Source organism: Sorex fumeus, unplaced genomic scaffold, assembly GCF_029834395.1.
Source record: "Sorex fumeus unplaced genomic scaffold, SorFum_2.1 ptg000007l, whole genome shotgun sequence".
Classification (NCBI taxonomy): Eukaryota; Metazoa; Chordata; class Mammalia; order Eulipotyphla; family Soricidae; genus Sorex; species Sorex fumeus.
In genome coordinates this window covers 5,696,015-5,718,340 of record NW_026606064.1, presented here as the reverse complement: position 1 = coordinate 5,718,340, position 22,326 = coordinate 5,696,015, and the positions used below count along the sequence as shown (strand labels likewise).

The following is a 22,326-nucleotide window of genomic DNA, read 5'->3' as shown; positions in this document are numbered from 1 at the left end:
GAGCAATAGCACAGCAGTAGGGCGTTTGCCCTGCACGCAGCCAACATGGCCGACCTGAGTTCGATTCCTCCGCCCCTCTCGGAGAGCTCGGCAAGCTACCGAGAGTATCTCACCCGCACGGCAGAGCCTGGCAAGCTCCCTGTGATGTATTCGATATGCCAGACACAGTAACAACAAAGTCTCCAATGGAGACGTTACTGGGCCCGCTCGAGCAAATCGATGATCAACGGGAGGGCCTTTACTTTACTTTACTTTACTTCAAATGTGTATATTAATAAGTGCCCAAAGTAAGTTTGGTATTCCAGGAAGGAATAAGATTTAATATGTGTGATTAAAGAACAAAGTCACATAAATCATTTGTTCATTATGTTTTAGGTCTCTGACCTTTCCTTTGGCCCTCTTCCAACAATTCAAAACCCTTTAGATGTCTGATATGCCGGGTGACTCTACAAAATCACACACAGCCTAAGTAATCTTAGTGTTCATTACGAGGTTGCAATTCCTTTACTGAACTTTAGGAATTTTCTTGGTGTGCTTCTAAACTTTCAATAAAATGCTATAGTTATGAGTTCAATGATGTCACATTCAATGATGTTATTTAATGAATGATGATGTAGACAATATAAAACAGTCAATGTTCAGCTAAGCTCATATATTCTTTTGGGTTATTTTTGTTGTTGCTGTTGTTTATTTGTTTTGGTGTTTTGGCCACACAGCAATATTCAAGAGTCTGTGCTCGGGGGATCATAATCAGTGTTGGGAATCGAACCCAGGTTGGCCATGTGCCAGGAAAGCAGCCTACCCACTGTATTATCACTTTAGTCCCTAATGCTTATATGTTTTTGAGAGAAAGACAAGTAATAGTTTACTTGCTGGTTTTTCTCCATTGATTTTTTTGTATGATCTCTATGTGATCTCACCTAATACTCCTCATACTATACATTATTCTCACCCCGTCTGACAAAATCAGCCACACAAAAACATATTATTCTTTACCATACAAAGGATAAATATTTTATGAACAAACAATAATTAAATCAAATAAAAATGAAGGATATAACTAGCTGCTCAGATCTAATTCCCTTTATTTGCTCTGAGTGATTACTTCTGCTTGTAGATTCTCCCATGGGTCCAGAAAATAAAAGTATGTAGTGGTGTAAAAAGTCCAGTAGGTGAAATATCACAGAGAACTTTCTGGTAGTAAAGGGAAGGGATTTGGGGACAATGGTGAGCATTTTAATACTTGGTGATGGTGCATTAACAAAGCATAAACATTATTGAAAAACCATGATACTTCGACAATATAATAATAATAGTAAAGAATTAAGGACACATAGAAAAATAAAGAAAGGATAAAAGGAAGGGTAAAATACAAGGACACAGAGGAAGAATAAAATTAAGGGGAAAGGTAAAGAATAAAAGAAAGTGAAAGAAAGAAAAAGAAAAAAAAAGAAATGAAGGAGGAAAAGGAGGAAGTTGCAGCCAGATCTGTAAGCCAGTTTTCATGACTTCAGAATGTTTATAATCTTTTGTCGCATTTATTTTTTAAAAAAAATTTAAAAGTATTTTATGTACTCTTCTTGTCATAAAATTCTATTATCTAATCCTTTTTTTTTTAAATATGGTATTTTCTGTGTAATAAGAATTTCAATCCCAGGGGCTGGAGTGATAGCACAGTGGGTAGGATGTTTGCCTTGCATGTGGCCAACCCAAGTTCGATTCCCAGAATCCCATATGGTTCCCTGAGCACCGCCAGGAGTAATTCCTGAGTGCAGAGCTAGGAGTAACCCCTGTGCATCGCCGGGTGTGACCACCCCCAAAAAAAGATTTTAAATCCCATAAACCTTTTCTAAGAATTTTACTTCTGGTTTCCAAGAAAATCCTTCTCTGAAGCATTTTCTTTTCACATAGTAACAAAGGCTGTGATTTGTTATATCATACTGTTCTTTCTAGTGAATAAGCTAATTTTGAGAGAAATTCCAGAACACTGTTACTGTCACTGTCCTCCCATTGTTCATCAATTTGTTTGAGCGGGCCCAGTAACATTGTGAGACTTGTTACTGTGTTTGGCATATCTAATAGGTCATGGTTAGCTTGCCAGGCTTTGCCGTGCTAGATAAAATATAAAATAGTTCTCACATATCCATTGGCCCCACAGAGAAAAACAGAACCATTTACAATAAGAGATTTAAGCCAATTTAAACTACATTTATGTGTTGCTTCTACCAGACATGTATTATTTACATGAGCTGTCACTCTTAATGTATAATTTATGGATGTGAACATTTATAATGACAATATCCAAAATTGTGTTAAACACAGAACAATTTCATGGTCTTATATATACTTTATGCTTCACATACTCACCCTAACCTTAATCTTAATTACTCTCAACCTACTTTTTATTTTTAATTTATTTTTATTTATGCCACATTTTGTTAGGAGGGTGGACCTTGAGATTTTAATAAATGCCCCAGCAGAACATCTTGTCCACATTTTAAATTTTAAAAATGTATTTATTTTTGATTCAATCACAGAGAAATACATAGTTACAAAGTTGGTCATGATTGGGTTACAGTCACATAATGTTCCAACACTGCCCTTCACCAGTGAATATTTCTTGCCACCAATATCCCCAGGCTCCCTCCCCACCTGCAGTTCCCTGCTCTAGGGCAGACACTTTTCCTCTCTCTCTCTCTCTCTCTCTCTCTCTCTCTCTCTCTCTCTCTCTCTCTCTCTCTCTCTCTCCCCATTCTTTCTCTCTTCTTTCTCTCTCTCTCCTTTTGGTCATTATGGTTTTCAGTAAAGCTACTGAAAGGTTATCATGTATATCCCTTTACCTACTTCCAACAACCAGTTATTTTCCAGAGTGATAATTTCCAACTATTACTGTCATACTAGTCCCTACAGTCAACCTACTTTTGAGTCTTCAGGTTTTGAACTTTCACAGCGTATCCCATCATTAAAATCATAGAGAAGACAGACTTTTCAGATTGTCTTCTTGAGTGTTATAAAAGGCTTGCTCTTTTAGCACTATATGGCACAAAATTGTTTAAATAAACCACGGTTCATTTTGTTTTGTTTACTACCTAGGAAGTTTACTATTTCCAATATTTGACAATTATGAATAAAGCTGTTGCAAATATCCCTGTTAAGTCAAAATTCATTTTGTGACATTGATTATTCTAGGACACAATTAATATTTTTCTGCTTTTACTATCTCCTTAGAGTTGAAAAGAGTTTTGGTTCTTAATCCAATAGCTAGGATTTACTCATGATGGGTCTATGCTGATATTTCTTTATGTAGTCATGAGTTTGATATGAAATGCTTTACAAATCTTCTTAGTGAAACATCATTACATTTGTTTTGCACATTCTGAATTTTAGAAGCTCAGACTGTCTTCAATTATTAATAATTATTAGTGGTAATATAAATTAATAATATTTTAATGGGAAATCAGGATCATTGGATCTCATGAAACCATTTAAACTCAGGTTCTACTTTTAATATTTCTTTCATATATTAATTACTGAATGACATTGGCATTCAATTGTATAATTGAATATGCTATGAGAAAATGTATTATCATTTTGTTTTAACTACCAACTTCTCCAAATCAAATTATTGATTTTTCTATGTGAGCTGTCACTATGCCTAGATTTTAAACTAAATTATGCTTGATATTAAGATTGTTACTATCAACATAGAATGATGTTGATAACTATCAACATAGTGCTACTTTCACATTACACTAAATCCAAAAACTCATTTGTTTAAATTTTATAGTTGTTTGATGCAGATAAACAGAGGTATATAAAATTGTAAACACTCCACAAGATTAAAGTAAACATCTGCTGTTCAAAAATCAGTATTCAATTATTACTATAAATTTAGGGTAATGTACATCTAAATATAGAAATGGTATATAAAACATGCATTTCTTAGCTAATGTGTTCACATAAATTTCTTTCAGGAAGTTGGTTAGTCAATAAGCTCTTTCAAACTAATTCTGTGCTCCTTTTGAAAGTAACGTTCGACACCACACTTTTCTCAGTGTGTTTTTCATCTCTGTATTTCTCAGAGTATAAATTAAGGGATTGAACATAGGGGCGACGATGGTGTAAAAGAGAGCAAATATTTTGTCCTCAGGAAAAGTAGTAGGAGGTCTACAATAGATAAAGATCGCAGGTCCAAAAAATAAGATGACCACAGTGATATGAGACCCACAAGTCGAGAGGGCCTTACGTCTTCCCTCAGCTGACTGATTTCTTAGAGTATATAGTATAGACCCATAAGAATGAAATAAGACAACCAAGGGAAATAAAGCTTGTGTACCTGAAAAGGCAATTACAAGAACACCAGTCAGGTAGGTATCAGTGCAGGCAATTTCAAGCAAAGGGTATAGATCACAGAAATAGTGATCAATTTCATTAGGACCACAGAAGGGTGAACCAATTACCACACCGAAAAGAGGAAAGGCATGGATAGCCCCACCAACCCAAGCCGCTAAAACTAGGAGATTGCACTTTGTCCTGTTCATGATGAGCATATATTGGAGGGGGTTGCAGATGGCAATGTAGCGATCATAAGCCATGGCAGTGAGAATGAAGATCTCGGTGCCTCCAAAGAAGTGCATGGTAAAGATCTGTAACATGCAGTTGCCATAGGAAATGGTCTTTCTTTCCACAAGCAGGTCAGCGAGTAACTTGGGTGTAACAGTAGAGGTATAGCAAATGTCTATTGAAGATAAGTAGATGAGGAAATAGTACATTGGTTGGTTATATAGAGGGCTGCAGTGAATGGAGACAATGATTAGAAGGTTTCCTCCCAGCAAAGCAACATAACAGAGTAAGAAGACCACAAAGCAAAATATTTGTACGTTGTGGCCATAAGAGAGTCCTAGAAGGATGAATTCTGAGACGTTTCTATAGCTCTCCATTTGAGTTTAGTGTATGTTAGGCACGAATGAATTATGTACCTGAAAGAAATAAAAGATAAATGGTAAATTAAATTAACAGTAAATTCTTATTACTAATTTGCCAAAAACAAAAGAGCAAAGTTCATAGTTTAATTTAATTGAGCAGCTTTTCATTGTGTTATATTTTGAGTTTACCTTTATATTTATTTAATTTAGTTTAATTTTGTCTTGGGGTCCACACCCACCAGTGCTCAGGGCTTACTCTTGAGTCTAAACTCAGGGGTCATTCCTGGCATGGCTCTGGAGACCAGATCTAGTGCTGAGGATGAAACCCAGGTTGATCATGAGCAAGACAAGCATCCTACCCACAGTACTATCGTTCCAGCTTTTCTGCTTTGAGTTTTCTTGCGACTATTGTGAGATAATTTATTATATAATAGCACTGTCCTCCCTTTGTTTATTGATTTGCTCAAGTGGGCACCAGTAACATCTCTATTGTGAGACTTGTTGTTACTGTTTTTGGCATATTGAATACACCATGGGGAGCTTGCCAGGCTCTGCTGTGTGGGCATGATACTCTTGGTAGCTTGCCGGGCTTTCTGAGAGGGATGGAGTAATCAAACCCAGGTCGGCTGCATGTAAGGCAAATGCCCTACCCGCTGTGCTATCATTGAGTAAATTACGTATCTATAATTTATTTATAATTATAAATATATAATTTATTATATAAAATGATAAATGTTAATTTACTCGCTATTAATGATGCAAATTTACTGCATTTGAAGATGAATTTTACAATAAAACATTTTATTCTTGACAGTTGTATTGTTGTTTCCTGTTCATAATTTAACAAAGCAAGAAAGATTAGTTGCATGCTTTTTATGTCTATACTTTAAATAGCATGTGGATTTTATTTTTCTTTTAAGTATCTGACCAAATTACTTAAATTATCTAAAATTTTTTCCTGAAAAAATGCAAAAGTTAAATTCTATAGATATATTTGCATACTATTTATACAATTCAATATTATCAATTGCTCATGTGAAGCCAATAAAACTGTTCTTGTATTTTAAAATACATAAGGCTTGAGAACTATACAGTACAGCAAAGAATGACAATAACTCAGTTGTTAAAAATGAGCATCAAATATGTTCATTGTTTATATTTATATCTCATATTTTAAAGTTTATTTAACAGTAAATATACCATTATTAAAAATTGTGATGTCAATTAGTAAAGGAAATAGAAGATGATTGAATTTTCCTAGGTTCTTTTTGTATTTGCCCTTGAATTAAAAAAAAAAAAGTTAATGTTTCATTCTGTTTACACTCTTTTTGAACAAAAGTAAATAATATTGGTGGAAAGAAATATAATTTTATGGCTTTTTTATTCTGGTGGTAGCACTGTCCTCCCGTTCATCGATTTGCTCAAGCAAGCCCAGTAACATTTTCATCGTGAGACTTGTTACTGTGTTTGCCATATCGAATACATCATGGGTATCTTGCCAGGCTTTGCCATGCCGGCAAGATACTCTTGGTAGCTTGTTGGGCTCTCCTAGAGGGGCGGACGAATCAAACCCGGGTCGGCTGGGCTAGTTGCATGCAAGGCAAACGCCCCACTGTTGTGCTATCGCTCCAGCCCTCTGGTAGTTGTTACAATAATGAATAAATTGAAAGGTAGAAATTTGAAAGTTTTATATAATTGTATATTTTTACTTTTATTTCTTTATTATTTCTTGTTTTGATTTTTGGGGCACACCTAATTCTGTACTCAGAGATTACTCCTGGCAGTGCTAGGGATTAAACCAATGTCCCTCACGTGTAAAATAAGCAGTTTAATCCCTACTCTATTTTTCTGGCCCTGGTACATCTTAAAACATCACTTAGTCAATGTAAAAGAGAGTTAAATTCCAGGAGCAATTTTTATTCACTGGTGATGGATTGCAAAAACTACCTCACCATTTACCTTAGTCTAAATCTTAAGTAATAGTCAAACCTGAACCCCACGATTTCTATTTAAAATCACAAAACACTCTTATTAAGATATTTGTAGCATATTAGTTCTACTGATTCACATATCCAATATTTGTCATTTATAATATTTTAGGAATTTTTATGTAAACAATAGAGGGCTATGGTTTTTAAACATTTGATACTGTGGTATAGCTACACTATTTTGAAGTACAATTCAAAAGTCTAAATTTAGAAAATATAAATAATGTGTTTGTCATAGCTGTTTTCAGTTCATTGAATCTGTTTTCAATCTCATTTATGAAACAAAATGATTATCAGTCCTAGGGGGTTTTGCAGTTAACCATAATGACTTTGAGGAAAGGCTCATTGACCTCCTTAGAGCAACCAATATTGATTCTTTGTTTAGAATGTGGCTAATGGTATTTTTCTAGGTCTACAAGAAAAAATATTAGAAATATCACATAAATAAAGCTATGAACCTCCTAAATGTGGAAACCACTTGTCTAATCCAAATATCACTTTAAGTAGAAGCTCAGATTAAGAAAAACTAAGTCATATTTTACTACTTTGAACCCCCATCTGCATAAAATATGTTAGATAAGTTACCAGACACTGAAGTTGTAAATTTCAGTGTTTGTCTCTGTAAAATATAAGGAGTATCTAATATAAAGATATATTTAAAAATTCTTTGATCACAAACATTTAAATCATATTCTACAATTTTTACAAAATTATAAATTCCACAAATCATGATTTTTGCATTTTCTAATATATTTTTGGCTTTTAATCTATCTACAATAGTTTAACTTCTCCTTCTAGAGAGTAGCACTGTAGCACTGTCTTCCCATTGTTCATCGATTTACTAGAGGGAGCACCGGTAACGTCTCCATAGTGAGACTTGTTGTTACTGTTTTTTTGGTATATCTAATATGCCACGGGGATCTTGCCAGGCTCTGCAGTACAGACAGGATACTCTCTGTAGCTTGTCGGGCTCTCCAAGAGGGACAGAGGAGTAGAACCCAGGTAGGCCGCGTGCAAGGCAAATGCCTTACCCGCTGTGCAGTAGCTTCTAGAGAATATGTTTTATAATTTGTGCACTTAGAAAGGAGAGGAAAAAGAAATAGAAAAGTGAATTAGAAATATTATGGTCATAAAATAACAGTGATATTAAGAAAGTAATGGATGAGAAAATAGAAATCACTATTATAGTAAGAGTATGTTGGGCAGTTACTGAGCACATGTTTAGAACAATAGAGGAGAGATAAAAATACATAAGACTTATATAATTGACTTGTGTGACCCTTAAGCTAGTTGTTTAATCTCTTCTTAATCAGTGTTCTTTTCTATACATCTAACATAGCTTAGAAATTAATGATGCATGTGAGTTTACATGGAATACACCATCATATATGGATAAAACCATTATCTTCCCCCCATAGTCTTCCATAGTAAATACATGGCTTACTAATTGCAAAATTTTCCATGCACAAACTTAAAACTAAGTATAATGGAAAAGGAAAAAAGGAAAAATCAAGGTCAGAGCATAAATTGTGAAAATTTCAATTTCAGCAATCGGTTAGTCAAAACCTGCTATTTGGATGATACAGTAATTTTTAGGATATATTTTAATACTATCCCGTAGAATAATTTCTATTTGGTGGAATTATGTTATTCCATTGATAGTACTGAATAAAAATGATGTATATGTTTTAATTATGCTTACTGCATATACATAGAAAGTCTTACTAAAAATCTTTAACTGGAAGTTTCTGTCACACATTAATTTTTCTCATAATGTAGTATTCTGCAAACTTACCTTAGATGTCTCATAAAATTAGTCTAGGATAACAAATATTTTGAAACAAACAAGAATTTTTAAAATATTATATGTACATAAGAAGATATTTTTTAGATATTAACAGTGGGATGCATTCAAGTTTAAATTTTGGACAAAATTTACTGCAAAAATAGTAGTTTAATTCTTCATTTAACAGAGCCCCTTGGAAATATTACACAATGAAAAGTGTATTATGATAAATTATTTTATAGTCATCAGACATCAGATTATATGCTTGAAGCAAAGTTACAAACTTTCTATTGAAATGCTATAGGATTTCTATAAAGAACTCATAATTGAGTTAGCGTATAGTTATTGAAAGCCTTCCTGATTCAAGTAAACCTGGGTGATCAATACCCATTAGCTTCTGGTTTTCAGGTTGAGTTGCACTAGGACGTGCTTTCCCAGTTAGTCTCCAGTGCTGAAACACAAATGAAAATGTATATAATTTTAAAGCAGTAATCCAAATCAATCCAAACCAATTATCTGAAAATATTTTAGAAATCTTAGAATATCTTAAAACTTCTAAAAGCTTTCAAGGAAAGATTACTCAAACATTTTAATAATTATTACCTATATAAGATACTTATCTTTATCAACCTCAAGAGAGCTGGATAGAAATGTTGAATGCAAATTATCATCTTAATACTAACTCAGACTAAATGGTAATCAAAAAGTATTTTTAAAGCCTTCTGCAGAAGTAATACAAGGGTTTAGGTCCAAACAAACACCTTTTTATTCCTATGTCTGATGCAATTGAGTTCAAAGAGAAGATTATAAACTGAGGTGACTACACAAGCATTAATAGGTCTTCTAAAGCTTTGGGAAATTATATATCCTCAAAGGCATTCTAAACACAACCGGGCCAAAAGTTTATAAACCCTCTCCATGGCAATGTCCCTTGCTATTTTTCATCTTTTCATTAATTATCATGCCTCAGACACTATTTCCTTGGAGTCTAAAAGACAACAGTCAGAGAGACAGTTCATAAAACTCTGTGCTGTGTTCTTTCATCTTTTTGAATTAAGGAGGGAACTAATGGTATTAGGCTATTGACTCAGAGAATCTAAGAGGAGTGAAGAAAAGAGAAGCAATCATTTAGAGTTCAAGCATGCGTAACCATTAGAATTAATTGTGTGTGGAGCAAATAAATTAAAGAAATCCATTACATATAATATATTTGGGTACACTTGCCTTATAACTATGTACTTTTTCTGGAAGGGTGCTCACTTAACATTGTTCATTGCTTAATCCTACCTCTGAGTTCAGGGATCACTCCTGGCAGGACTTGGGGAACCAGATTGGGTAGTAAGGATTGCAAGGCAAGTGCCCAGTCTATTGTACAATCTCTCTGGTCTTGGAACTAATATAAAGGTAAATGTAAAGGCCCTCCCGTTGATCGTCGATTTGCTCGAGCGGGCCCATGAAACGTCTCCATTGGAGACTTTGTTGTTACTGTGTCTGGCATATCAAATACTCTCGATTAGCTTGCCGGGCTCTCCGAGAGGGGCGGAGGAATCAAACTCGGGTCGGCCATGTTGGCCGCTTGTAAGGCGAATGCCCTACCCGCTGTGCTATCGCTCCAGCCCAGAGGATAGCTTGAGGGAAAGGAGAAAAAGAAATGAAAGGTAAAAAAATCTTTTATTTATTTCTTTATAAGTTTTAAGATAAAGAAAAAATGATATGGAAAATCACAAAAAATGCACTTAAAATACACAAAACTTACTTTTTTTACCTCTCATTGCTTTATTCTGTCATTGAATATAAAGTTGTTTAGACTCAAATTTATATGTACACACTAAATCAATCTAATATATACTTATCTACAGAAAGCTTCATAGAACACTAAAATACAAGAAAATCTGTTTTATAATATAAAATTTTATTCAAATGAAACTGCTTTGTTAATAATTCTATTAAAAATTTTCTGTGGTTGTTTGTTTAGTTTCATTATATTGTTTAATATTCATATAATAAGTTTATTTTTCATATGTATCATTAGTTCTGGGCTGGAGCGATAGAACAGCGGGTAGGGCGTTTGCCTTGTACGCAGACAACATGGCCGACCTGAGTTCGATTCCTCCGCCCCTCTCGGAGAGCCCGGCAAGCTACCAAGAGTATTTCGCCCACACAGCAAAGCCTACCAAGCTACCTGTGACATATTTGATATGCCAAAAACAGTAACAATTGTCACAATGGAGACATTACTGGCCTGCTCGAGCAAATCGATGAACAACGGGAGGACAGTGACAGTGACAGTGATCATTAGTTCTACCCTGCAGATTAAAAATTCATAGGATGCTAGGGGGTTAAATAACTGCTGAAATAGTCAATAATCTACAGAAAATAGAGAGTGAGTATTGCTAAATTTGATGCTTGCTTTCAGGTTTTGAATGTTTAGGAACACTAGCTAGAGGATGGCCTGCAAGAATTTTTAGCATAGAGAACATCAAAAGGCAATCTCTCAGTGGGTATCCACTTCAATAAAATAACCATTGTTGGCCAAACTTTGCTAAAGATATCCAGTATCAATCTTATAATATTGTGTCATCTGTTCCATAAACAAAGTATTCTTTCTATCTACTATTACATACTATCAACATTTTTAACTCTTAGCTAATATGTATTATTCAAATCTTGTCATACTAAATCATAAATGTCATTGTTTTCCAAATGGAATTTGAAAATTTAATTTCTGTTTTTCACTCTCTGGTGGATATTATGAAGTTAATTTATGTATATTTTATATACTGCAACCATTAAACTCATGAGTAATTAAGTGTCTTGTATTTAATAGTAGAAAAATTTCTTTTTTCACAATAAAGTGGTAGGCTTTACAGTAAATTTGAAGGTAAGCAAGGAAAAGTTAGTATAGATCTATTAATTGAGATATGTTATACTTATAGACTTATGATTAGCGGGTAGGGTGTTCGCCTTACAAGCGGCAAACATGGCCGACCCGAGTTTGATTCCTCCGCTCCTCTCGGAGAGCCCGGCAAGCTACCGAGAGTATTCGATATGCCAAACATTATAGGCATATTTGCTAATAAATTATTTCTAAAAGAGTTTATGTAGATTAAAATTTCACCTTTTTATTTTGCATGTTTCACCCTTGAAGTTGCCAAGACAGGATACACTAAACAATTAATTAAATTTGCTTAGGATACAGAAACTGTTGAGAATATCTTTTAGTTATTTTAACCAGGCTTATTAGTAGTTTATATCATCTAAAAAATATTTTCATTCTGTTCTTGAAGTTATACTTATTGACATTAGTATAAAATTAGTTTTATTAAAATATTGGTGAAATATAGAAAGTACACTAATATTACAGTTATGAAATGTGCAAAATGTACTAACATTGCAGTAAAAGTATGTATAATGAGCAAGTATATAATGGTATCATAGTAATAAGGTCTACAAATTTGGAAAAAATGTGTCCAAAAACATGAAAATACAGACCTAAACTCTTAAGAAACTAAATTGGCAAAAAATATTACATATTTTTTTAAATAAATCTAAACCTTGGGTCTCTAAAGATTAATAAAGGTCAAAGTACTAAATAAAGATTAATAAAAAGAGAGACAATAACCTTGTCATATTGAAAGAAAAATAACCTTCCAATATTACAAATAGAACTAATCTTTTCATGCTAAAGATAAATAAAACTATTTTTTCTCTGCTTAAGTGTAAAATTGCAGAGAGGTATTGAAATAGCTATTGTTACAATGTATATTTGAATCACAAAAAACTGGTTGACACCAGTAATTATATTTCTAGACATACAATTTTATTGCCATAAGATTGCATAAGCAATAGCAAGTAATCTTAAAATAATTTTGATACAGCATCATCAGTCATGAATAATACCTGGTCAGGAAACAATATATTGCATGACCATAGGATTCACTCTTAGAAACTGTCAGACTTTATAATGGATTTCAAAGAAAATGTGAATTAATAAAGCCCCAAAGAGGGGATGTTAGCGTAGAACAAAAACCTGTTTCCAAATGGTTGTCTTTTCTCTTATCAAAGGTGATTTCTGGAAATATTCATAAATAAATGTTGTCTATAATCTTTAAGTAAAGGTAAGTTTTCATGAGGACAATAGGACTTAGATGAACTTGTCACATCAGGTTGTAAAATGACTACTCTGAATAACTTGAAAACCCTATCTGAATCTTCTCAATAAGTATCCCCCTGATATTGTAGCTCTGTTAGAGTCAGAAATCAAAACAATTTTAAGGCCAGTATTATAATATGCACCATTTGAGATAGATCATATAGATCATCTAGCAAATTGGACAGGTCAGGCATTGAGACTAGTCTAACCCTCCCAAGAGTACTTGCAGTGAAACTAATGATTTTCCTGTAAGCACATCGAGTTAGATTAGATTGAATTAATTCAATAGAATATTTTTATTATCTGGAACATTAAAGATTGAGCCTCATGCAGAACACATTGCTAGAAAACGAAATTCAATTAGAAATGGAAATACTTTTAGAGGAGAAGTTGCTGAAGAAACCTAAAGTAGTAATGGGAGTGGGGATGGAAGCAGTGTGCCTAGATCACCCTTGAATCCAGAGTGTATGGAGGAGAAGGACAGAGAAGGAAAGAAATGGAAAGGGAAAGGAAGAAGAGAAGTGGAACCATCAAATTTTAGAATGGAGAGAACATGGAAACACCAGTCAAGGACATTGACATTGGTGATAGGATTGGTGCTGGAATATAAAAATAATAACAATAATTAAAATAAATTAAATTTAAATGCCTAAAAGTCAACTACAAATAACTTTGTAAATTATGGTTCTTTAACGAAATAAATGATTTTTTAAAATAAACATAAAAGAAAGAAATACTTATCACACTAACAAGAATTTTGCAGTTGCTCAAGGTCAGGGACCACTAGTTAAGATACTTGACCAGTCAGACTGGTATTTGAGTGCTAATGTCCAAATTTGCGATGCTCTTTGGAACCTCTGATTCTGTGGAACACCAGGAAAGCTTAGGGGACTCTATAGCAATAAATGGTGATGTTTGGGGTACTATGTAGTACCTTAAGAAGCTTGGGAATCAAACCTAGGTCAGGTTACCTTGCATGAGCCATTACTCTCTGTACTATCTCCCTGTCTAATTCTTTTAGGTTTTCCACTTCCATGAAATAAAGTTGTTTGACGTCATCTCTTAAAAACCACTGTATTCATATCTTAAAATATACTGATCTCAATCACTGCACAGTATTGCATAATGACTGTATCATAATTTAATAATATATACATGCTTATATATACCTAGGTCGAGAAATCAACATAATGAATGACCTGGCACCTGAGTTGCGCAGGAGGAAGAGAGCGGCTTCGAATGCCTTCAAGAGCGTTGAAGAAATAACTAAGAGGACAAAGAACCTCCAGCTACGAGCACAGCTCTTCGATTCCACTGTTCTTCCTGTATTCACATATGCCTCAGAGACCTGGACCCTACGAAAACAGGATGAGAACACTATTCGGGTCTCTAAAAGAGGAATCGAAAGAGCTATGCTTGGAATATCACGATTCACTCAAATGAGAGATAGAATCCGGAGTTCTGATCTCCGTCAACGCTCAAGAATCAGGGACGCTGTCTCATTTGCCAAGGCATCAAAAATCAGATGGGCTGGACACATAATGAGGTTTACAGACAACCGCTGGACTAGAGCCATTACTGATTGGATTCCACAGGACATCAAAAGATCACGTGGACACCCACTTACAAGATGGTCAGATTTCTTTGTCAAGACCCTGAATGATCAGTTTGAAGCTCAGCATGTTCCTAGAACGAACAGATGTCACTGGGCTACGCTAGCACGCAACAGGGATGAATGGAGACGTTACTGGCACCCGCTCGAGTAAATCGATGAATAACTGGGGGTCAAGTGATCAAGTGATCAAGTGATGCTTAAATTATTTGCATATCTAGTTAATAATGCTGAAAAATTCCCACATACAATTGACACTTGTCTTATTTTCTTTATAAGAAAATAATTCTGTTATTCAAAAAAAAAAAAAACAAACCAGTGTATTCACTGGTATCTTTTAAAACTTCCTTATTTCAAATTATATTCCTACTCAATTGGTTTTTCTAGCGTTTTATTTGTGAGACTACTTATGACTTCTTTAATTTTGTTTATCTTCCTCCTCCAAGAAGCAGCTCTTGGGGGAGGAAGAGATGACTCACTCTACTAGAGGTCATTCCTGGCAAGTGAAAGTTGTGTGGCTACATCTCTAGGAACAGATGACGTCTTGAGTACTGCGTGATGTTGCTGGTGGCTGCCAAACACAATTAAATAATACACTACTGACCTCTATTTCCTCATGTAGAGATAGCCCCAACCCATCTCATTCCCAAAGAATTTCAGTGACTTTTTTCTCCATTTGAAGAAAATAAACATCAAGTCATATAAAATTTATTTCACTGAAGTAAACTGCAGACTAGTCCTGTGCCTCCAGAATGAAAAACGTCCTCTTCATTTCCCTTTGTTCATCCAAAGGCTAAGAGCACTAGTTACCTGAGCTCCTTTTACAAAGCACTTCTGAAGCAGAAAGGCTGCTAGTGGAGAATAATATAATAATACAAACTGTAGCAGATACTTTTCTAGTTTTCTGAATAACAAATAAATACATTCACTAATATCTTCCATGCATCTTTAATTAAAAGAATAGTAAGTATAAGCACATATAAAATATTTATTAGTGGGGATTTAGTTAGGTGGTCAGAGTGAATTAATTAACATCCTTGAAGCTGTACTACCAAGATAGTTCTCCCTTATTTCTTCCTTTTTTTCCCCTCCTCTGATTACAGAGTATAAACTCCTGAATAATATATTTCTATACATCATATTTTTTAGAGTGGCTAAAAATCTTTGTGCAAAATAAATTTTAATATCTGTGGCTATAAAATGTTGTTTTCTTTCTTTCTTTCTTTCTTTCTTTCTTTCTTTCTTTCTCTCTTTCTTTCTTTCTTTCTTTCTTTTTTTCTTTCTTTCTATTGAATCACTGTGAGATAGTTACAAAGATTTCATGATTGGGTTTTAGTCATTCAGTGTTCCAACACCCATTCATCCACCAGTATACATTTCCCAATGCCAATATCCTCAGTATCCCTTATGACCCCACCCCCAGTTTGCCTCTATGGCAGGCACTTTTCTATTCTCTGTCTCTCTGTCTCTTTCTGTCTCTGTCTCTGTCTATGTTTCTGTCTCTGTCTATGTCTCTCTCTTTTTTTCTCTCTATTCTTTTGGGTATCATGATTTGCAATACAGATACTGGGAGACCATCATGTTTGATCCTTTACCCACTTTCAGCACACATCTCCTATCAGAGTGATCCCTTCCAACCACCGTTGTTGTAATGGTCCCTTCTCTATCCCAATTGCCCTCTCTCCCAGGCCTTGAGGCCGGCTTCCAACTGTGGACCAATCCTCCTGGCCCTTGTTTCTACTGTCCTTGGGTGTATATATACATAGTATGAGACTTAGTTCATCCAAAGGCTAAAAGCACTAGCTACCTTAGCTCCTTTTACAAAGGAGCTCCACTCGTCCCAGTCCTGAGATTTTAGCAGCCTCTCCTTATTCGTCCTTCCCAATGCTGCCCTATTGGAGACTATTTCAGGGTTGGGGAAATGAAGCTTGTTATTGTCATTATTGTCACTGTATATCTATCTGTTATCCATCCATCTATCTATCTATCTGTCTGTCTGTCTGTCTATCTATCTGTCTGTCTGTCTGTCTGTCTGTCTATCTATCTATCTATCTATCTATCTATCTATCTGCACAAGTGAGTGCAGTCATCTATGTCTGTCCCTCTTCTGACTTATTTCATTCAGCACGATATTTTCATGCCCATCTATTTATAAGCAAATTTCAAGACTTTCTATTTTTTTCTTTTCTTTTCTTTTTCTCTTTGGATCACACCTGACTATGCTCAGGTGTTATTCCTGGCTCTGCACTCAGGAATCACTCCTGGCAGTGCTCGGGAGACCATATGGGATGCTGGGAATCGAACCTGGGTTGGCCACGTGCAAGGCAAATGCCCAACCCAGTGTGCTATTGCTCCAGCCCTGAAACTTTATTTTTTTTCTAACAGCTGTTTAATATTCCATTGTCCAGATGCACCAGTTACTTTAACCAGTTGTTTGTTCTCGGGCACTCTAATTGTTTCCAGATTCTGGCTATTGTGTACAGTGCTGCAATGAACATACAAGTGCAGTTATAATTTCTTCTGTGCATAAAGTAAGGTGTATGAACCACGCTGGGTTCTTTACCAACCCCCAGCCTGAAGTCAGTCACCCACATAAAGGAAATTCTAGCAGCTGCATCCTGTAGGTTTCTTTCTTTTTTCTTTAAGCTTTGTGATTACACCTGGCTATACTTAGGGCTTATTACTGACTTTGCCCTCAGGACTCACTCCCAGTGGGGTTCAGGGCACCATATGGATGCTATAGATCAAGTTGGGTTGCTACCAAGCAAGGCAACCCCCCAACCATCTCTTTTTAGCCCCTGTGGCTCTAAAATGACTACTGAAATAAAATTTAGGTGACAAAATATAATGGAAACACTAAATGAACAAATTTCCTGATTACATGGAATAATTTTATGGTGAAAGTTCCAGTACCTTTAATTTAAAGTTATTCCGATAAAGCATTCAATTTTAAAGATAAATTTGGTAAAGTCAGTATGTTCTGGGAATGTTTATGATTTAGATTCTGGCAATCTTATGATGTCTCATGTTTCTAAGATTTAAGGAAAAACTTAAACAAAATCAGTCATCATTAACATCTTTATTTCTTTTATATTCATTAGTGATTTGGGACTTCTAAATTTTTAATAAAATGATACAGCAATGGGTTACATATATTAGTTATATTATGAAATGTTTGATTTATAGCCATAAATATTGAGAACACTTTGTGTTATGCCCAATTTGAGTCAAACAATTGATGATATTTCTGACACATTTATTTAAACATATTACAGATATCATGCATTAAGTATAGAGAGAAAATAAGCAGATATGTAAAGAGAAGAACCATTAACAGGATGAAACATAGCAAATATATCATCTTAATAAATTATGGTCTGTGGCCTTAATATAAAATATAAAACATAAACATAGTAAAAAGTCAATTCTGCTAATAAAATTTTGTTATCTATTGAGGAAGAAAAAAGTTTTAATTGTCTTCTTGGCTTTGGTTTATGTTTTCATTCCTGGTAGAAAGGGCTTTTATGGGAGGCCTTCATCAAAAGCCTAAACTTCCTAAATCATACACAGACGAAAACTATCATGTCATATTCTATTGTATCATTTCATATCATGTTCAAACACTGCTATGCATAAATAAAAATTTTCATTTACCAGCAAAAGCCTACATAATGTATAGAAATATAATTAAATCAATTAAAATGAAACAGTATGAAATTAGGCACTCGTATTAAGTTTTTTTTGCATGAATAGAATGATTTTTCCTAATATACAGAGGATTCCACGCATCAGAATAAGAAAAGTAAAGACTCTAAGAAGTACAATATCATTAAGTAGTTTCTTACCCTAATGTATTTCTCTGTCCTGTATTATCCTCTTAACATCACTGACTTATTTGAATTCCCTTGACCACAATCTTCTCATCCATTCTTTTTGAAGTATTCATAATTTTGAACTTCATGCATATGAATCACAGAATACTGTGTATTTCAAATAGAAAGTCAATAAGATATTGACTTTTCAGATATATTGACTGCTTTTTCTTGGTCATATGCTTTTTCTCCTTTTTTCAGTTTTAGAACATTTATTTTGTAGGATGTACTCACATAACCCAAGCAGTGTTCAGGGCATCTGGGCTCATTATCTAAGACATTTGGCCAACTGGCCAGCCATTCAGTGTTAGGAAGGCCAGCTGATTCTTTCCAATATCTGACAATTAAGATTACATACATTACAAACATCCCTGTGTAGTCCAAGTCTACTTTTTCTTTTGGCTTTGTGTCAAACCTGACAATGACAAGGTTACTCCTGACTCTGCACTCAGGATTTACTCCTAATGATGCTTGGGAGACCATTTGGATGCCGGGAATCAAACCCAGGTTGCCATGTGCAAGGCAAATACCCTCCCCACTATACTATGATCTGGCACCTATTTTGATTGTTGATTTATTACATTGTTTCTTTTTGGACACCTTTAATCTGTTACTGTTCATTAGAGAAGCATTGGTTGTTTGTTTCTGGATCCAGAAGCTAAGGATTTACTCAATAGTATTAGTCATGTAGAAGTGGGCCACCTTGGTATTTTGTTATAAAGTTCCTTGAGTTTGGCTGTTAATAGTAAAAATTTCTACTTAGAAAAATGACAGTACAATTGTTCTAGCTTTTTGAATCAAAATTATCATTCTTCTTTCAATACTTTAATAAGTAATGACATAGTAATAGTATTAATAGCTATTATTATTTCAGTGATGGGTAGGATTTTGGATATCCAGAAGGAAATTTAAATCATACTTTAAACTACATTTTATGCATATCTTCTGATTGATATTAATGTTGTTTTATCACAAACTTGATGTATCATTTTTATTTACCAAATTCTACATAACCTATGTGTATGTGTGCCTTGTGTTCAGCCCTGATCTATAAGTAGATTTTAGTATAAAATTATTCTTTACTTTTAGATTCTTTAAAATCATTGATCTATATAGCATTGTATTTAATTATACCCACAAGGGGGGGGGGAGAGAGAGAGAGAGAGAGAGAGAGAGAGAGAGAGAGAGAGATTGTCTGCCATAGAGGCAGGGGGAGGGTTGGGAAGGGAGAGGTGGGTAGGGATACTGGGGACATGGGTGGTGGAAAATGTGTACTGGTGGAGGGATGAGTCTCCTGAAAAAAGGAGAAAAAGCATATGACCAAGAAAAAGCAGTCAATATATCTGAAAAGTCAATATCTGATTGACTTTCTATTTGAAATACACAGTATTCTGTGATTCATATGCATGAAGTTCAAAATTATGAAGACTTCAAAAAGAATGAATGAGAAGATTGTGGTCAAGGGAATCCACAATTCAGTTTTCAATTGAAACTCAAACATGAAAATTTTGTAACTGTAGCTAATGGTGATTAAATTAAAAAATTACATTATGATAACTAATTCAATTACCCAGGACTCAAATCCTTTTCATGCAGATAATCCAAAATATAGAAGCATATTTATACTACTAAATTTAGTAGTATAAATTTAATTTAGTTCCAATCACTTTTAGTATTTATTTAATTGTTACCATAGATTTGAAATCCTACATCTCTCTTCACAATATCAGATAACATACAAAATCTACAGAAGCTAGTTATTTTATTCATAGATAGAATTTTCTTTATACATATTTTTTAGAAGTTTATATCTATGAATATAAACTTCCAAGCTCTTTTGAACTAAGTGTGTGATTCTCTAGATAGGCAATTTCGACACCACACTTTTCTTAGTGTGTTTTTCATCTCAGTGTTTCTCAGAGTGTAGATTAAGGGATTGAACATAGGAGCAATGATGGTGTAAAAAAGGGCAACTATTTTATCTTCAGGAAAAGTAGTAGGAGGTCTCAGGTAGATAAATATATCAGGTGCAAAAAATAAGATGACCACAGTGATATGAGACCCACAGGTAGACAGGGCTTTTTGTCTTCCCTCAGCTGACTGATTTCTTAAAGAAAATAGTATGATTCCATAAGAAAAAAATAAGATAACAAAAGTAACTAAGGCAACCATACCAGAAAAGGCAATTATAAGGACACCATCAATGTAAGTGTCAGTGCAAGCAATTTTAAGTAAAGGGAAGACATCACAAAAATAGTGATCAATTTCATTTGGACCACAGAAGGGTAAACTGATGGCTATCGTGAAAAGAGGAAAGGCATGGATAGCCCCACCCACCCAGGCAGCGAGGACTAGGAGGTTGCATCTTGTCCTGCTCATGATAATCATATAGTGGAGAGGTTTGCAGATTGCAACATAACGATCATATGCCATGGCAGTAAGAATAAAGACCTCAACACCTCCAAAGAAGTGCATGGTAAATACCTGGAACATGCAGTTACTGTAGAAAATGGTCTTTTTCTCCACAAGCAGGTCAGCAATTAATTTGGGAGTAACAGTGGAGGTATAGCAGATGTCCATAGATGATAAGTGGACAAGGAAATAGTACATTGGTTGATTAAAAAGAGGACTGCACTGGACAGAGATCAGAATCAGCAGGTTTCCTCCCAGTAGGACCATATAACAGAGCAAGAAAAACACAAAGCAAAATATTTGTACGTTGGGGTCAGAAGAAAGTCCTAGAAGAATGAATTCTGAGACATTTCTATGGGCTTCCATTTGATTTGATGTATATTATGCCCAGTGGTTCATAAATCTGAAAAATAAAAAATAAATCAATTGAATATTATTAAAAAAGCAATTGAATATTATTATTATAGAAGTAATAAAATTAATTAAGATTTTTCTAAATATTTTATTTGACTCAATCTTTGAATATTTTAGAAATCAAATAAATTATTTTTAAATTGTGTCAAAAATTCTAACTAAAATTTAGAAGAGATATTTTTCATAAAATATTTCTTTACTCTGCCTTATACATAAGTAAAATTTATTTAAAATAGTTATCAGACAATATTACCTGAATTATGTAAAAATAAATGCAAATAAATGCAAAACTTTAAGATTCCTTGATGAAATTTCTAGGTTTCAAGTCTATTGATATAATTTGCACACAAATTTCTTCTGAAGATCAAACATAGTCAGTTATTCATATTTTACTGCTTTTTGGGTCACACCCAGCGATGCTCAGGGGTTACTCCTGGCTCTGCATTCAGGAATTACTCCTGATGGTGCTCAGGAGACCATATGGGATGCTGGGAATCGAACCCGGGTTGGCTGCGTGCAAGGCAAATGCCCTACCATTGTGCTATCACTCCAGCCCCAACAAAATGAAATATTATGTAGTTGCAGTACTAGATACTTTATTGCAACTAAATAGAATTGATACAACTTAAAAAAATAAGGATCATTGGCTTTACTTTCATTCTTTGTTTACTTAGTGCAACTTATTTTTAAATTAAATTTAAATAAAACGATGACAAAAATCAATGCATAAGTAGATTCTGAACACTAAAAGTAGAAAACACTTGCCCAATTCTTATATTTAATTATTAATAAATGATATTCAGAGAAAGAATATACATAATTTCTCAGGGTAGAAAATAGTGTACTTTTTCAGAATACTCTCCATTCCTTCTTCCCCTTTGATTTTCCTTCCAGAAAAAGGTGTCATTCTATGACAATTGAGGAAAGAGAAACTTGTTATGAGTGCCAGCAATCAAAAACCCTTTAAAACATTATTTAAGGAAAAAAAGTATGCAAAAGGTGATGGGCTAACATATACTTGGGTTCTCATTTTGAGAATTTAGTTATATGAATATAAAAGAATTATTTTCTAAACATCTTTTAAAATTACACAATTTGTAAACTTCTAAAATCATTTCAGTTTTGCAATCATATAACTCCCTAAGTCAGGATTTTTGCTTGTTT

At 34.3% G+C, this 22,326-nt stretch overlaps 2 protein-coding genes across 2 annotated transcripts; both read right to left on the bottom strand.

The window, feature by feature from the left end:
- Positions 1-4,004: 4,004 nt before the first annotated feature.
- On the bottom strand, positions 4,005-4,940 carry LOC130044694 (olfactory receptor 4P4-like). The gene has a single exon (XM_056137328.1). It carries the CDS (start codon positions 4,938-4,940, stop codon positions 4,005-4,007), a length of 936 nt encoding a protein of 311 aa, XP_055993303.1.
- A 15,238-nt stretch (positions 4,941-20,178) lies between these two features.
- On the bottom strand, positions 20,179-21,114 carry LOC130042587 (olfactory receptor 4P4-like). The gene has a single exon (XM_056134751.1). It carries the CDS (start codon positions 21,112-21,114, stop codon positions 20,179-20,181), a length of 936 nt encoding a protein of 311 aa, XP_055990726.1.
- Positions 21,115-22,326: the final 1,212 nt, after the last annotated feature.

Bases quoted from the DNA above. Each gene is read 5' to 3' on its own strand.
- LOC130042587 (XM_056134751.1), bottom strand. From the start codon at position 21,114: ATGGAAGCCCATAGAAATGTCTCAGAATTCATTCTTCTAGGACTTTCT.
- LOC130044694 (XM_056137328.1), bottom strand. From the start codon at position 4,940: ATGGAGAGCTATAGAAACGTCTCAGAATTCATCCTTCTAGGACTCTCT.